The sequence below is a fragment of the Vulpes vulpes genome, chromosome 14 (genome assembly GCF_048418805.1).
Source record: "Vulpes vulpes isolate BD-2025 chromosome 14, VulVul3, whole genome shotgun sequence".
NCBI classification, from domain to species: Eukaryota; Metazoa; Chordata; class Mammalia; order Carnivora; family Canidae; genus Vulpes; species Vulpes vulpes.
Genome location: NC_132793.1, coordinates 99,243,977 through 99,262,005, shown reverse-complemented (window position 1 = coordinate 99,262,005; position 18,029 = coordinate 99,243,977). Strand labels below are relative to the sequence as shown.

The 18,029-nt window shown below is 48.9% G+C and overlaps 1 protein-coding gene across 7 annotated transcripts in view; it reads left to right on the top strand.

The window, feature by feature from the left end:
* Positions 1-18,029, top strand: part of NTRK3 (neurotrophic receptor tyrosine kinase 3) — a 376,383-nt gene that overhangs the window by 304,072 nt on the left and 54,282 nt on the right. For all 7 annotated transcript variants that reach the window (XM_072737252.1, XM_072737257.1, XM_072737256.1 and 4 more), the window contains one exon: positions 12,676-12,806. In XM_072737252.1, coding sequence (XP_072593353.1) covers positions 12,676-12,806 — 131 coding nt within the window. The remainder of the gene's footprint in view (positions 1-12,675; positions 12,807-18,029) is intronic.

Genomic DNA, 18,029 nt, shown 5'->3' with positions numbered 1-18,029 from the left:
GGGACGAGGGTTGGGGTAGGGAGGGGTTCAAGGAGCCTTTCACACCTGCCTGAGGAGCCAGCAGTGAAGATCTGTTTCAGAGAAAAAGAAAGTACACAGATTGAAAAGGTCAGACAGGAGCAGGGCAGCTGCAAGAAAGCAGTTAAGAGCAGGCCAGTGATGAAGGACAATGACCCACCTGGGCAGGGGCAGGTGGGCAAGGGGATTGCAAGAGTTTGTTCTCCAAGGGTGAATGGAGAAAGGGGTGGGTAAACGTCAGGAGAGGGAGGTTGCAGTGGACTGTGGTAAAGATGACCACAGTGGACAGAGGTCCACTGTGTGGAGGTCACTACATCAAGCAACAATCTCTTTTGAAGAATGACAGGGGAGAGGTCCCCAAGGCCAGCGGGAAGGGGGAGCTGGGGCCCACCTGCAGGGGATGGGAGCATGGCTTCTCATCGGGCTCCTGAGAATGTTTTATGTGAATTTCTCTAGGACTTGAGCCTCATGTCCCATCTTGATGTTTTGGGGACTACGCAAGAGTGTCCTGACCCAACAACAGGAGCTGGCCATTTGTCAGCAACACAGATCTAATGATGTTCAATGAAGACTTCTTCCCTCCTAATTTTGGGCCTTACAGCCATTTGACCCCTGATTTCTGGGATCTTCCAAAGGACTAGTGAGACATCATTCAAATCCCAAACATCTATGTGGCCCCATTTCTTTTGGCACCAAAAGAGCTAGAAAGTATGATCTTCTGATCCAAGACACCATGTAAATGTGGCTGGTGACTTTACTAATGCCCTAGAGGCAGCTTAGAACATGAGGAACTTCGATCAACCTAATTTGAGCCACCAAGCCCATGGAGGGATTCCAGGGGTCAAGTGGGGCACCAAGCATTCTACCAATTCCAATTTTTTCTTTGTTTTGCTGTTTTGGGGGGGTTTTTGGGTGGAATTTCAGGACAGGGGGAGGTTCAGGAGACAGGCCAGGAAACCACCGGCCAGTGCATTTAACATCTGGTGTGGGGGAACTCTTGGAAGTCAGCTCAGAGGATGTGGTGGGAAAACACCTGGCAGGGCGAGCGGGCTGCGACAGGGGAGGCTCGGATCCGGGATTGTGGAGGCCGTGCGGAACGAATCTGCTGGCTGCGCTGAGCTCAGGCTGCCCACGCCAAGGGCCTGCGTGGCGGGGCCCCATGGGTTCTGGCCTCCGACCTTGAACCCATCAGATACAAGGCCGAAGAGAGGGAGGACCAGAGCAAGAGGCCTGGAGAGGGGGAGGTGCCTGGCAGATGTCTCAGCTCTGGGAGTGGGAGCTGGAAATGGGAACATCCCCTTGGAAGGGGCCCAGCCACTGACTCCCTGGGCCCCCAACAGCCTCCTCTGTCTGTGGAGGTGGGTTTCAGGGCTCTCCAACAGTCTGGTAGAACAGGTGTGGTCAGGTAAAGGGAAATCTGGCCAGGAATCAAGGGGTGGGCTTGTGGTGAGCCGGCAGCAAAGGGCATTTTGTGTTGAGGGAGCCAGGAAGGAAGCCTGTGGGAGCTGGGCTGAGCTGGGAGGACCGAGGAAGCTGTCAGCCCCTCGGGCAAGGGCGGGGGGGGGGATGTGGGGATCAGCAGGTGAAGTTTATCACCACAACCCCTCTGCATGGCTGGGGGGAGACAGGAAGCAGGGTGACCAAAGCCACCTGAGAGGCGTCTCCTGCTGTCTCCAGAATGAAAGCTCCCTCGAAGAGGGCATAGGTATGTCCTAGAAGGTCCAGTTATGTCCTGAGTTTCAACCCTGCATACAGGAAAGATGAGTCTTTCTTGAGAGACCCCGAGGGCCCCATACGGGGATCTGCCTTTCTAAATTCCCAAGGTCTGAGTGTCCTGCCTTCCCTTCCTTTGAGAACCCCAGTTTACCTTCTCTCTTGGTGCTAGAGTCCTGCCTCGTGCTTCAGGAAGAATTGAAGTTGACCCTTCCTAAAGAAAGGCCTCCTGGGGCCCTAAGATAGGATCCCATGGCCTCACTGGGTTACCTGCTCACTTCTTAGGGTTGTCTAAACTAAAATCTTCACTGAATTCACTACTGGGGGAAAGAATGAGAGCAAACACACTTTTTCAGGCCACGAGATAGCAGCAACCTTTTGCAGCTGGTTAATGTGGGAGATCTAAGGGCTGGGCTTCTTCGTGCAAATAACACAAGGTCCTAAGTCTCAACATACCCAGCGTATATAGTAAAAAAAAAGTCTCATGGTGGCCTTTGCTCATGTCATACACTCTCTCCTGCGAGGTATCAAGCATATGCTGAACTGCTTTTCTGTGAGCCCCCTGGGGTGAGCTGAGTTTATGGACGGGAAAAGCAAAGTAGGCAGAGGAGGGTCCCAGGACACCTGTTTCTGCAATAGGCACAGACAGGCTGGGGGATAGTGAGATCTTGGAGAAGATTGGGTGATCTTATGGAGAAACTGGAATTGGAGTTGCACTTGGGGTATGGGCTTTCTCCTGGTGGAAGCTAGGGAAGGGTACCCAGATGGAAGAACGGTGTTGGTAAAAACGCATGGGCATGAATCCATGAGGTGAGCTCACAGGACAGTGAACCCACAGCCCTCCATCTGTTGGACCTATTTTTTGCATGTATGCAGGGAATTTATGAGGGGAAAAAAGCCTGGGGATTTGGGCCAGGTTATCAGAGTTCTCAAATAGCATACCAGAGACACTCCCCAGCCCCACCCCACCCCAAGGCATTACTGCTATGGGCTAATATGTTGTTCTAAGCATTCAACACCTGTGCATTTAAAGATACCACGACACGGTGAAATAGGCACTTTATTTTTTTTATTTATTTTTATTTTTTTTTACTATTTCTGTTTAACAGCTGAGGAAATTAAGGATCAAAGAGATTAGGTAATCAGAGAAGATCATGGAAAGTTTGAGTAGGGGGCTAGTGAGAGGAAAGACCTGGTGCATTACTTTGTGAAGCTTTGTAGCCATTATTAATACATATTTACACACTTCAGACAGGTTACTCTACACACAGAATTTCACCGAACCCTCATGACAGTGAGTGGGGTGTTTTCTTAATTTCACTCATGAAAACACTGAAGCTTGAGGGTGGCTCGGAAAATTACCCCATTCTGCCTCCTAAAGATATGTTGTTCGACCTGAATTCCTACCCACTTTTCCCTCATTCCAAAACTATGCTCTGGCTCTTAATACTGGTGCTTATGGAAAAGAAGGCCTCCTTCTTGTCCCTTTCATCTTCTTTTGTACTTGTTTTTGTGCATTTGGATATTTTGTTGCCTCTGCCAGTATAAATCTTTTAATGCCCATTCCTCTCTCCATTGCCTGGTGGGGTCCCTTTTCCCCCTGGATCTGAGGGAGCTGGTAGTCTTCATGGCTGATGGCATGTGCTGTGAGTGGGTGCCTGGTCCTCTGGTCCTCCTCCTCTGGTTCACCTGGTAGTTATCCAGGCATTTCTGCTTCCTGATCCCAAGATTTCTGTGTGAAGGTGTATCCTCCTGGCTCCACGGTGCCTGGCTGTCTGCATCCTGGCCTTGAGATACAGAGCTGGAAGATACAGCCTTGAACACATTCTGCTCTGTGTTTGCTGGTGAAAAGCCACAGTGTCCCAGGAAGGACTTGGGAGACAGAGTTAGATGCCAGGGTTGAGAGGACAGAACAGCTGCTGGCGAAGAAGAGCCTCTGGGGAGACCGAGATGCAGAATGAGCCCCTTGTATGGGCATTTGGAATGAGAGTTTGTCACCGTCAAGTTGGAAAGAAAACATCCAGGCCAGAGGAGGGGGAGAGAATGGGGAGCCACGCAAGTTACTGGAGGGACAGATTTCCAGTTGTAGCCTGAGGTTCATCTTTCAGCACCTAGCTGCTCAATTCCAGATGCTTTCCTTAGGGAGTTCCTTTGCTCTGCACTCTCAGCTTGGGCAGTCGATGCTTAATGAGAGCCAGAGGGGTCCTGTCACCCTGGGAAGGTCCAACGTGACACGTAGATGAAGGAAGTGGGTACAGAAGGCAGGGTGGGTGAGGGCCTCGGATGTTCATAGATGCCCCAGCTCCGGGGTCGAGCTCCAAGGGGTAGCACCTGTGGGGGGCGGGGGAGACACATCTGAACTTCCCTCTCACTCTCTGAACTTCTTGTGTCAGGAAACGTGAGTTGGAAATCACCCCAGAACAGACAGTCCTCTGCTGATCCTCTCTCTCCTCCGCTTCCAGAAACAGCAGGGTGTCTTATTTATTTATTCATCTCAGTGGGAACACGGCGTCTTGGAGTCCTAGCCCGCTACCCCTGGCCTCGAGGCGCACACGTGCCACTGCATGGATGCCTGGTGCGCGTCAAGCTTGGTCACAGGAGACCACAAGGGCAAACTGTTTAGAAGACCCGAGTGCTGGGAGGGAGGGTCAGGATGTGGGCCTCAGAGCTGTCCTGGTTCAATGTGGTCCTGGTTCCTGGGGCCCGACTTGAAGCCAGGACATAAATAAGACTGCTCTTTGGAACTTTCTGGATCCTTTCCCATTCTCACTCATCTTTCCTTTCTTTTTACTGCTCCCTCAGCCTCCCTTCTTCCTCCCTCTCTGTAGTGTTCTTCTCACTCGGGTCCCTAGCAGTGATTCAGAGAGTTCTCATCCATTCGTTCATTCGTCAAATATTTAGTGAGTACCTGCTCTGTGTTGTGCCCTGTGCTGGGGCCCAATGTATATTTAACAACACACAGCATGGGTGTCTGACTTGAGCACCTACCAGCTCCCTTTGCCAAAGCCCTCAAACTGGGCGGGGGAGCCCCAATCCTGCTAGAGGAGCCTTGGGGTGGGACACGGACTGGCCAGCAGAAACTTCAGTTATTACAACCCTGAGTCAGCCTCACCCCAGGACAGCCGCAGCAGCAGACAGTGGAGTCCTTCTCCATATCATGGTTACCCCCATCTGGTGAGAAATGGGGGGCACATGCTAAGTTCCAGGCCTCCAAGAACCAATTCTGCAGCGTTCCCCAATTGGCTCTCCAGCCTTTGAAATGTCATTTCTTACACAAAGATCCTTGAGATGAACTCAAGAGGTCGTCTTGTTTTCCTAGCCTGGGAATCATCCAGGGATGGCTGTGCAAGAGTGGTTGACCAGGATGGGTTGGCCATGCTCTGCTCTTCCATCTGCGCAGAGGGCTGACTGGGTTGGTTGCAGACCCCTGCAGCACGTCCGAAGCTGGCAAGGGTGCATGCTTACCCAGCTCTGCTCTGGTGAAATACCGGAGGGGGCGGGGATTAATTCCAGTCAACCCTGCCACCCCTCGGCAGGAAGCAAGATGTAGCCAGTGGGGCGGAGAGAAGCAGGGAGGGCACATCTGGCAGGGCAGGCAGAAATTCTTACCTCTAGCAAAAGCCGGAGTCCTGCCCTCTCTCGGCAGTCTCCTTCCCCCTCAAAGACTCAGAGCTGGCCCTCGGTCTCCCTCCTGCCACTTCAAACACCCACAGTTGGAGCTCTGGGAATGTTATTCTTCCATTTAAAGACATTCCATTTTATGTGTAATTAAATGTGCGGTATTGGATTGATGTTTTCTTCTGAGTATTTCTGGCAACCTGAGACCCTCGGGTCTGGCTAGTGCAAAGAAAACACACACTTCTCAGAGATCGTCCCTTCTTTATCTTGTTCCTTCTTCCTCCCTTTCCTGCCAAGAATCTCCCCCTTCCTCCTGGCACACAGGTGCCCTCAAGGACTCACCTTGTCACGTGAGAGTTCCAAGGCTGTGGAGACCCTCTCTTCTTTGTGAGGCATCAGGGCCTTGCATTTCTACCTTCTGGTACCATCCTCATCTCCAGAGGCAGTCCTCACTGCTCATGTTGAGCTCAGGTGGTGATGACCAATGGTGGCAAGAGTGGGTTCCATCAGAAATGGTTCTCTCCCTGTCCTGATAGATGTGATTGGTTTCCACCGTGTTCTGTTGCCAGTTCAAAAAGCAGCGCCTTCCATGGGGGTAGGAGTGGCAGAGGCGAGGGGGCTGTCATGAGTGATAGGGAGCAGAGTGGCACAGACTCTTTTTACTGGACCCTAGAGTGTGATGGGCCATCTCTAATGGCTGGGTGACCTTGAGGCAAGTGGCTTTATCACCTTGAACTTTGGCAGCACTTTTGTTTAAGACAGCTGTGAGGATGAATGAGATGGCGCAGATGCTGAGCACTTAACACGGTGCCTGGCCCCTGGTGTGTGCTCTCTCAATGGTACTTATTTGCATTATTAACAAGGGCACCAGGGGATAACAATAAGCTCAGAGAGAAGTGCAGGGTGTCAGAGGCTCTGGGGAAAGACCAAAGAGGTCTCAGCAATGAGGCAGGGACCAAGTTAGGCATGGAGTATGATAGCAGGCCAGGTGAGAAGGGAAGGCAGGGTGGCCAGGACAGCCCTTTAGGCCTCAGCCAAGAGAGCACCCTGCCAGCCCTTAGGGGTGCTGGGAAGACCTGCTTCCAAGTCCCTTAGGAAACAGCCTTCTGGGAAGGACGGTCTCTTAGGACGGTCTCCTAGGACAGTCATCAGCCAAAGCACCAAAGGGGCTAGTAGACTTCTGTGAAGACATTCTGGGTCTGACTCAGGGAGCCTGCCAGCTTTGACGCATTGACTTTGCTGCTTGACACATAGCAGAGTCGGGACCACCATTATCTATAACCACCGACCCTGGGAAATCTGTTTGTTTTGTTTTGTTTTGTTTTTTTCTTTCTTACTGATCAATAGTAATCTTTAGTAGGTGGCTGTCTCTGCCTTCAATGTCTTTATTGCATTGTCTGACCAACCTCCTCCCGCAAACTATTTTGGACTCCGAAGAGGGAGGATGTTGGTGATCGTGGTGGCAGGTGTGGACAGGCTGCCGGCGGCCCCCTGAGTTGGTGCTGGCTCCCCCCCACCAGAATAGCCTTAGCCATTTCATTGCAGGAGACTATCTTGACCCCTTCTTCAGGTTTCTTTCCAAGTCACTCTTTTGTTCACAGTAAATGAAAATCCTGTAGGAAGGAAGGAACACACTTGTGTTATGTTTCAGATAGTTCCAATGACCTTTCTGATCCAGAAAGTTTACATCTGTCCTCCTGACAGCTCCGACAATTCACATACCCATTCTACAGACAAGCACCTTCAGCCCGAGGGTGGATACAGCACAGTGAGCAGCAGGGTCAGAGTTCAGATACAAGCTGTCTGTTTTCCCAAATCCTCCATTTCTCAGCCACACTGGTTTCCCATGAATTTTATGCTTCCGCTTCACACCTGGTCAGCAGCACTGAGCAGTTTATGCCTGGCACAGCCCTGTTTTCCCAGAACATGGAGGTGAGGCTGACAGTGGTCACCTACATCTCCAGCCATGTCTGTGTGTCCACTGGACCTGTGCAGGTCACAGAAGGCTCTGGGCCAGGCAGCTTAGGTGAACACGGGGAGGACGAGGGGATGACCACAGCCTGCCTGCAGGCTCCGAGGTCTCCTGTATGGAGGTGGCTGCGACCTCCTGGGATTAGTGATTCTGCCCTAGGTCAGGCTTGCTCCAGGCCTGGAAGACCTTGCAGAGGTGAATCCCATACATATGGTATAATTGTCTTGGTCCTTGGTACAGAAAATTCATGGAGTGGTAACAGAAACAGAAATCCTTGTTCTATTTTGTCTGATAAACTGGTTGTCCTGCGGGAAAGAGGAACTCCTTGGATAGCTTCCTCTGGCAGAGCCTAAGTGGAGGCTGTATTGAAGAAAGGAGCTACGGAAGAGTCAGGATAGAAAGTGCCAGGAGCCCTGTCATCCCCCCAAAACCACTTCTCCTGGCCACTGGCCCCTGGCTCTCTGCAGCAGCCCCTCCTCCCTAGAGATTGGGAGGTGTTCCCACGGCCTGGGCTGTGTGTCCCTCTTCCTCCTCCTCCCCTTCCAGTGTCCCAGCGTCTGAGCCCTGTGACCCAGACTCTGCTGGGCCAGCCAGCCAGGCAGTAAAAGGAGATTGATGCCCTCTCCTCCTAGGAGAATCCATCACTTTCTGGCATGTGGGTCAAATGGCTTCACCAGAGGCAGCTCTGAGCAGCACTGTGTGAGCCAAAAATAAGTATAGAAAGAGGCCCCAATAGACAAGAGGACGTCAGAATTGAGAACTCACTCCTGCCATTCCCCAGGGCCTGAAAAACACCCTTTCCTCCCACACCCTTCTTCTCCGGGGCCTCTGGGAAGATGCTCCCTCCTTTTCCCTTGGACGATAGAGTCCCAGGAGGAATAGAGTAAGAGAAGTCAGACAGGGCTGGAAGAAGGGGAAGATGGAGGGTTGGCCTTCTGGGTACTGATTGGTCTTGGTGGCCACAGATTAAGGGAGGACAGAAGAAAGGCCATCCCGAGTAATGGAAGGAACATGAGCTCGGTAGCCATATAAAGGAGAGGAGCCTTCTTTGGCCATGCTCTGACCCTGCGAACTTAGGAGACTTACTCCTACCTCCATTTTCTCATCTGTGAAAGGGGCACAATAATCCTTGTCTCTTGTGGTTACCATCAGAAGTGAATATTGACGAAGGAGTAGGGTTGGCCACAGATGAACTTCCCTTTGCCCTCCTTCTTCCTACTTAGGTTCAGGGAAAGCAGCTGCTCCGATGGTATTTCAGAGTCTAGAGTCTTGTCAGTACATGGAGCCAGCCACATGGAAGTGATTCACCTCATGTATTTGGCCCATACCCAGCCTCTCTTTGCCAAAGCCCCCCAGTTGCCGTGCGGAGCTTCTCATCCCCAGAACTGGGGTTGTTGTTCTCTCCTGAGGGAAGATTTATGGTGGAATAGAATCTGTATTTATTTTCCATTCCTCCTGCTGCCCTTTCTAGATGTCACCGTTCCCTTTGTAGACTGAGCTCAGGTATCGCTCTCAAAATACTTCTCCCTGAAGACAACTAGAGTGAGCCAGGCCTATTTGATTCTGAGCAATTAGGTGTTTCCAAGTCTCTGAAAAAGACCCCTTTGCAGGGGCACCTGGGTGGCTCAGTAGTTGAGCATCTGCCTTTGACTCAGGTCATGATCCAGGGTCCCGGGATAGAGTCCTGCATTAGGCTTCCTGCAGGGAGCCTGCATCTCCTTCTGCCTGTGTCTCTGTCTCTCTGTGTGTGTCACTCATGAATAAATAAATAAAATCTTTACAAAAAAATCCCTTTGGAGATTTGGGAAAGACACTTTGGTCCCCTGGAGGCTTCTCCTTCATGCTTGCAGAGAGAAGAGCTCCTAGGAACACGGTTACCTCCCCCCCCCCCTTCCTAACCCCTGCTACGTTCAAGGCTCACAGGTGTTAATACTACCTTCCTCCCATGATTGGGGGTCTGCTGCTGCCACCAGGCTCTCAAGTCCTGGGATACAGAGTGGGGGTTGAGAAATGGCCCACTGTGTGCTGCCTCCGCTTGACTTGTCTGAACCTCTCAGGGCCTATGATTCTTGCTGCTGAGGGAGGAACGGAGCTAATGGGCTCTAAGACATGGCCCAGGACTGACAGCTGAACAGAGCCCACTCTGCATGGAATTCCTGTGTCCCTCTATCCTCATTCTGCACTCACAGTAACTGGGAGTAGAAGAGCTGAGGGGGCTGATGAGATCACTCGGCCTGGAGTTGAACTAAGGGATCCAGGGATTCATATACCATTACTTTGCCTTTGTGGGGATGCATCCAGAACATCAGAAGGTGAGGGAGGCATGATCTTCATCACATGGATGAGCAGTTGAGGCCCTGAGAGGAACTTTGACTCAGCCTAGGCCTTGAAGCTAGGTGGGAAGATGAAGCCTCCAGTAAGTCTAGGATCACGGGCCTTCAGGTGAATGAATAAACATTTGTGGGCATAGGACTGTCTGTTAAGGACTGGCTAATTCCTCCCCTACCAATGCCATCCCATTCAAGTTGTTCTCAAATTAGGGTGCCCAAACTAGCAGTGGCAGCATTACTTGGGAACTCGCAAGAAAGGCAAATGCTCATCAAATGCCCCAACCTGGACCTTGTGAATGGGAATCTCTGGGAGAAGGGCCCAGCAGTGTTTTATTTTTTTAAAGGTTATGTTTACTGACTCATGAATGACACAGAGAGAGAGAGGCAGAGACATAGGCAGAGGGAGAAGCAGACTCCTTGCAGGGGGCCCAAATCAGGACCCAATCCTAGGACCCAGGGATCACAACCCGAGCCAAAGGCAGACAATCAATCACTGGGCCACCCAGGTGCCCCACAAGTCTTCTGGATGATTCTATTGCAGCTCAAGTTTGAGAATGACACTGCCCTCTTACAGTGCTGAGGGAGATTGGTGTTGGGGTGGGGTCTAGGGCCAAAGGGAGCTTGTCCCCTAGTGGTTTGACTACTCTGGCATGTCTTGATGCTCTGGATTCTAGTCCTGTCTTAGCCACCAGGTGGGGACTTCTGACTTGGCCCTTGTTTCCCTTTCTTGTAAAATAATATCCACAATGATGCAAACAGCAGAACACACCGACATGTAAGAAGACTTGAGGAATTACAAACCTTCATGGTTTGCCTTTGTGGCTCACATAGTTGGTAAGTAGAACCTGTGTTATCTTTTCACTCCCCTTTTACAGATGGGGAAACTGAGTCCTAAGATGTTTTGTTGAGGTGCCCAAGCGCATACTGTGAGGAGGATCCAGGGCTTCATCCAGGTGCCCCTGACTCCTCATTCCTCACCAGTCCCTGCGTATTCAGAGGCGTGGACTTGGCCTCACAAAGCTGCTTCTCAGCCCATCTGCACTCCACGGCCATGCCAGGATGCTCACCTTGTAGGACCCCGTGCATCATCACTAGTCACCTGGGAATGATTATGCAGCAAAGAGCAGATGGCCTCCCCTGAGAGGTCCTGACCTCCCATTTTCTCTCAGTGGGAGACTCTTTAGCCTTCCCCTTCAAGGCCAACAAATCCCATTCCTCGTAGGCTAAGAAATAGTGACACAGGGCGTAAAGAGGGGAACCGATTTTTAATTCCTTTGTTGTAAAGACTGGGGCAAAGCCCTGCAGTGTATGGCCACCACCTGGCAGTCACATGGCCCGTGAGGAGCAGCCACCAGCCACAGGGAGCCTGCAGGTCTGACTTGCTGGGCGGAGAGAAAAATGGTCTGCAAATGCTTCCTCCCACAGATCCTTGCCGGCAGGTCATCTGGGACACGGTGGGGATACCAGAAACTCTGATAGAAAAACAAACAAACAGAAGATTTGTATAGTGTGTTCTAAAAGGAATAGATTTCCTGAGCCTATCGAAACACCAAAGCCTTGCAGCCACACCTGTCTGTTGTGTCATGTCGCTCATGGGGACAGTTGGCCTGCTGTGGTCCTCTGTCTCCAGTTTTCAGGGTTTTTTTGTTCTTAGTTTTTTTTTTTTTAAGATTTTATTTATTTATTCGTGAGAGACACAGAGAGAGAGAGAGGCAGAGACACAGGCAGAGGGAGAAGCAGGCTCCACGCAGGGAGCCCGACGTGGGATTCGATCCCGGGGCCCCAGGATCAGGCCCTGGGCTGAAGGCGGCGCTAAACCGCTGGGCCACCCAGGCTGCCCCAGTTTTCAGTTTTTGACAAGATCATTGGAGACCGTCCTCTTTCCAGGCTCTGCAACGCTCTTCGTAATGTTACTGCAGGTGTGTGGTGGGCTTCTGCCTGTTGCACAATTACTGGGAAGGTCAGTGAGCAAACTCCAGGCTTGCTCCTTTCATCACCAGCCCGCTGCTTGTACTGTTCCTCCATAGCATTCTTTCCAAATAAGGGTGGACGGCTGAGGTCACGTCTTTGCTTTCTCCTGGCAGACGGACTTTAATTAGTTTGCTGAATTAGCTGAGGCGGTGGCAACTCTTCTCTGCATAGACCGTGGTTCCGGGGCGGTCTCTGGCCTTGGCTTTCATGATCTCATTGGTCTTTCAGAAGAGAGGGATTTGTTAAGTAGATGCTTCCCCCAGATAATTTTAGCTCCCACTTAGTAATCTCCATCACAAACCAGACACTGTGCTAGGACTGTGACAGCCATTATTGTATAACAAGAGCCAGTGTGTGTCTGTGTGTGTGCCTGAATGTGTGTGTGTGTCTGTGTGTGTGTGTGTGTGTGTGGTTAGATTGTTCCAGGCGCTGGGCCAAACTCTTCAAGTGGATTCTCTCATTTAATCGGCACAAGAACTCAGCTAGGAAGGTATTGGTGTTAATCCCATTTTACAGATGAGAACATTGAAGTTCTGGTCTGAAATAACTTTCTGAAGCTGAAAAAACTAGCAAGGAGGTGGAGCTGGGATTCCAACGTCACTGTTCAAAGTGCCCTCCATTGGCCCACGGCACACGGGCATCAGCTGAGAGTTATTAGAAGTGCAGGTTCTCAGACCTCCCGAGTCAGAACTTGCAGGATGCCCAGGGGATTCCTGTGCCAGTAGCTGTTGAGACTGCCCTTTACATACACACTCTCCAGCAACTCTAGCTAATTGCTGCAGAATCCTGTGTGTTAACTCCTGTTGACTCTGTTTTCCAGCCGAGGCAGCTGGAGTTTAGACAGGTTAAGGGAGAGTCCTGGGCAGAGCCAAGATTGATTTGGTTCTGGGTCAGACTCAAACCACAGTGCAATGCCTGTTTTCATGACTGAGTTGGAGTTCGTGGCTGGGTCTGCGTCTCCATGCCATGGACTCCGAAGCAGCACTCCCCACTGTAATGAGGACGCGTACCTCAGACTGACTGGCTGCTCTCCCCTCTGTCCCCCTCTTACAGATGTGCAGCACATTAAGAGGAGGGACATCGTGTTGAAGCGGGAACTGGGCGAGGGAGCCTTTGGGAAGGTCTTCCTGGCCGAGTGCTACAACCTCAGCCCAACCAAGGACAAGATGCTCGTGGCTGTGAAGGTAAATCCTGGAGGTCTTCAGGCCCCAGGAAGGAGGCGGGGTTGCTGAGGGCTGGGGAACAGGAAGGAGAGGCTCAATCCATTTCAGATGCAATCAGGGGCCTTCGCTCTGAGATCAGTGAAGTGTCCTCTGGCTTCGGAAGTGCAGAGCTGCAGCATCTGGGCCCCGGTGTGCCTGGGGTGCAGCTGGAGGAGCAGCCTGGCTCATCCCTGTCCCCAGCTGCCCTCCTGCCTCCTCAGTGACTCTGCAGGATATGCTGTCCGTGCCTAGAAAGTCACCGGACATTTCTCAGAATAGAGTTGAGTGAAGAGTGACAGCTCAAGGAGGCCCTGGGAGGCCCTGCTTAAGGACAGCACATATCACTGGGAATAGAAGGAGAAGGCTGGGGAACGGTCAGTCTCTCACAGGGAGACTAGTGAGTGAAGTTGGAAAAATTTCTTACAGCCCCCGAGGGATCCAAGTTCAGAGCCCAAGGGGCAGCACGTCTGAGGGTAACTGCCTCCTGGCAGCCACTTAGATGGGCCCAGTGACCCCAGGGCTTTTGTCTAGCTGAGCCAGCTGTGCAGATCTGCCGCTGGAGCCGAATTGCATGGGGCAGTAGAGAAGAGATTGCTGCTCCCAGTTCCCCCTGCCCCTACTTCAACCAGCAGCGAACAGCTTCTCCCGTAAGTCAGCGCTGGACAATTCTTTGAATGTGATCTGTACAGACGACAGCCGGGTAGCCTTGCTGAGGCACCCACGGGTCTCAGGAGCCCTGCCCTGGAGCATGGGGTGGCCTCCGTGGCTGCGGCAGGAAAGCCTCCGAGGGCAGGGCGAATTCGGCCTGGAGTTGTGGGCTGAGAGCAGGGGATTACTGCTCCCCACTGAGGAGTCTCAGCTGGACTCAAAAGGGTCTCCCCCTTAGCACCGAGCCCTCCCACCTCACCACCTCCCGATGACATAGGAGATGTTCAAGAAGGAATAGTTGCTACTTGGTTCTATTACCACCGTTATTCTCGATGTTGGTTTTATTGGATGTACTTAGACACGTGACATAAGACCTGCCAAGATTGCACGTACCATCTGGGATAGGGGTTGCTGAACTTTTTCTCTGAAAGGGACAGATAGTAAATATCTTTCGCTTTGAGGGCCATATGCTGTCCATTACAATACTCAACTCTGCCCAAGCAGTGAGAATGGAGCATAAACAATAGGTAAACTGCTGGTGGGCCATTTTCATATATATATGAAATAGGCATATATATATATGCCTATTTTGTGCTATATATATACATATAGCACATATATATGTACATATACATATATAGCATATACATATATATGTATATATAGTACAAAAATAGGCATTGTCTGCTGACCCATGATCTGGAAAATAAAGAAGGAACTAGAATATCTCCTCTGTGAATGGTGATCATTATTATGGCTAGACAGCCTGAGAATAAACTTGCTCAGTGTGCCTTATAGACAATGGGATGGTCAGATGAGCAAGGATGTCTTTAAATGACTTGGACCAGGGAAGTGGAAAGATTTCTAATTTTGTCCCCAAACAAAGAATCTGCACTTCCTGAAACTTTTAATTTATAGGGTGACACTAATCCACTGGGCATTCCAGCATCCTTCTGGAGACTGGTAAATGAAACGGACATTTTTGTGCTTTGAGCAGGAAATGGAATGATGGTCCCAAACCTTGGGAAATGTTTCTCACTGAGCAGTCGGTGATAAGGGATAGTACCCAGATCCCATCAGATAACACAGAAAATATGTTTCTGTTTTCATCATTTTAAGAGGGTTTTCTTTTCTCCTTGAGTCTGGGAACATGGAGGAAATGAGTGCCCTGGGATTTTATACCATTTGCTGCCCAGGGGATCCACCTAGACACCAGCCCCTGGAGAAGACACTCATCTCCTCTGGAGAACGGCCGAGAAATGGTGTTTTCTACTTCTCATCCTCTTGAGATTTTTCTCCTTTGTGCAAGCTCCTTCCTCTTAAGTTTGCTCTCATATTGGTGCAGGTAAATGTAGACTTTCAGGGGACACATCCAAGTATAAACCAAAGTTAAGTCTTTCCAAAATTATGGTTTTTAAGTTAGTTGGCAAGAATTTTTTGCCTAGTGGTTGCAATGGGGGAGACGGAGCAGACATCATAGCCTCTGTTTTAAAGATGCTTGCAGTTTGCTGGGGAGACAAAAGAATACCCAGGAAGGAAGGAGAGGAGGACAAGACAGAGCATAATTTGGACATATGAGTAGTGTAAGACTGACTTTAAAACCACGAGATTCATATTTTAAAATAGGTGATACAAATTTTGAAATAGTCATTTGACAGAGAGCACACTTGTTCACAAGATCTCAGGGAGTCTCCTCTGATAGCCAAATAGCTTATAAAAGTATAAGAAAGGTATCCAACCTAATTAATCATCAGAAACATGCATATTGAAGGACACCTGGGTGGTTCAGTGGTTGAGTGTCCGCCTTTGGCTCAGGTGGTGGTCCCAGAGTATTGGTATGGAGGCCTACATTAGGCTCCCTGTGGGGAGCCTGCTTCTCCCTCTGCCTTTGTCTCTGCCTCTCTCTGTGTCTCTGATGAATAAATAAATAAAATCTTTAAAAAATGTATATTGAACCATAACGAGAGACCAAGCAGAATGGCTAAATAGTGATGACCATACCAAGTGCTGACAAAATATGGAGCAAATACAGCTCTCCTACTCTGCTGGTGGGAAGGTAAAGTGTTATAATCATTTTGAAAAACAGTTTGGTATTCTAGAACATTACCATATTCTGTGACCTAGCACTTCTACTTCTATACCTATACCCACTCTATGTCTCTTTCTATTATCTATTTATCCATCCATCTATCCACCTATCTATCCATCCATCCATCCATCCATCCATCCACTTTATATAAAGTGAACTCTAGTGGTTAGGGATTTATATTTAGGTAGTAAAAAGTGTTTTACAAAAGCAAGACCATGAACTCTGTAAGTCAAGATAGTGGTTACCTTTGGGGTGAGGGAGAGGGAATATTGGAGGGGTGGGTCATGGGGTGGGGGCACTTCCGAGGGGTTGACAGTGTTTTATTTTTTCCTTACTTTGAGGATACACTGATGCTAGCTTTGTAATATTTCAATGAGCTATTAAAGATTTTTCTTTCAAAGATTGATCACATTCTTCAAAATATGCTTAATTTATTCATCCCATAAATACTTACTGAGCAATTACTATGTGCCTGGAACTGTATGAGACACTGGGGATGGAGGAGGCAAGGGGACACACAGGCCCATGTAGTTCACATCTCAGAATCCTAGAACATTAGTGTGTTCCAGGTTTCCTCCATTTCTTCATGCTGTGTTCTGGGTGAATCTCAACATTGCTCCCAGTCATGAATTCTTCTGGTTTCATGTAGTGTAGGGTTTGTTCTGTCTGTGGAGGCTTTTTTTTTTTTTTTAACATCAATGAACCATATAATCTACTTCCAAGATATCTAATTGGTTCATGATTTTACAGTTATCTTAATTTTATTTCTCCCTGTTTTGGTGCATACTTTTTTAGGTGTTTTTTTTTTAAATAATTATTTCTTTACTATCTTTGAACATTTACTCATTTTAACATCTCTATCAACCTAGTCATGTAAAATTAACTTTACTGCAATAAATTCATGTTGTGGTTATTGATGATTGTAATCATTGGGATCTAACCTTCTATTTCCTCCGATTTGTCTGAACTTCAGCTCTTGAGTTCCTTTTTGTTTGGAGCATTGTTTTGTTTTTGTTTTCATGATTTTCAGTTTCAATTAGTTTACATTGGAATAGGCACTTAAGACATTTGTGAAACAATCTGAGTGCGGAATCTCAGATTTTTAGTATTTTCCCAATTTCTTAAAACAGATTTTCCTCTTTATTCTTTTTTTTTTTTAAACTTTATTTATTTATTCATGAGAGACACAGGGAGAGAGAGAGAGGCAGAGACATAGGCAGAGGGAGAAGCAAGCTCCATGCAGGGAGCCCGATGTGGGACTGGATTCTGGGTCTCCAGGATCATGCCCTGGGCCAAAGGCAGGCACTAAACCTCTGAGCCACCCAGGGATCCCTTTCCTCTTTATTCTTAACACTGTTTAACCATTGATCTTTACCAGATCTTTCTAAAGTCTTCACCAAAAGTCACATAAAAACAGGAAACTTGGGGCACCTGGGTGGCTAAGTCACTTAAGCATCTATCTGACTCTTGATTTCTCACTGTCATGAGATGGAGCCTTGCATGGAGCTCTGGGCTGAACAGGGAGTCTGCTTGAGATTCTTTCCCTCTTCCCATCACAAGCACACACACCCTCAAAAACAGTACTCAGATCTTTTTTAAAAATATTTTTTTAAAGAATATTTATTTATTTATTTGAGAGAGAGAGGGGGAGAACAAGACAATGGGGAGAAGGGATAGAGGGAGAGGGATAAGCAGAATCCCTGTTGAGCACAGAGCCCGATTTGGGGCTTAATCCTAGGATCCTGGGATCATGACCTGAGCCAGAATCAAAGATTTGGGTGCTTAACTGACTGAACTACCAAGGCATCCCCAAAATTACTCAGATCTTTAAAACGAAACAAAACAAAACCAGCCAATTCTTTGTGCTCATGTTTCATTGGTTCCTATGATGTTTCATTACATTAAGCAATGACATTAACAGATGGATCATAAATGATTTTGGAAAATAATCACTGCTGACCCTTGGCAAGCTCCCCTCTTGGATAGAAGTGTCTGTCTGGGTATCCAACTAAGAGTGGGTATTCAGGGCATAATGGGTGCCAGTCAGGATATTCCAGTTAAATACTAGTTAATTTGGCCAGTCATGAAGATATAACTTGGTGGAGAGTTTTTCTGGCCAAAAGAACAGGATGTGCAAAGGACCAGAGGCAGGCAAAAGGTTGATGGGTACCAAGGACAGAAAGACCAATGAGACCAAAGTATAGGAGTGAAGGAGAGGAAGGGCGTGGCAAGAAAGGAAGCAGAGAGAAATGGGGAGACCCGACATTTAGAGTCCATGACTGTGTTAAGAAGTTTGGATTTTATCCTAAAAACAATGGGAAACCAATGGCCAGCTGTAAACAAGGGAGACAGATGAGAGAAGAGCACCTATGTATGTGATAACTTACCCAGTTTCGTCTCTTATAAAATCAATTGGGAGTGTCAACAAGGAGAAGTGACAGTGGCTTTTGAGAGAAAATCTACACTTT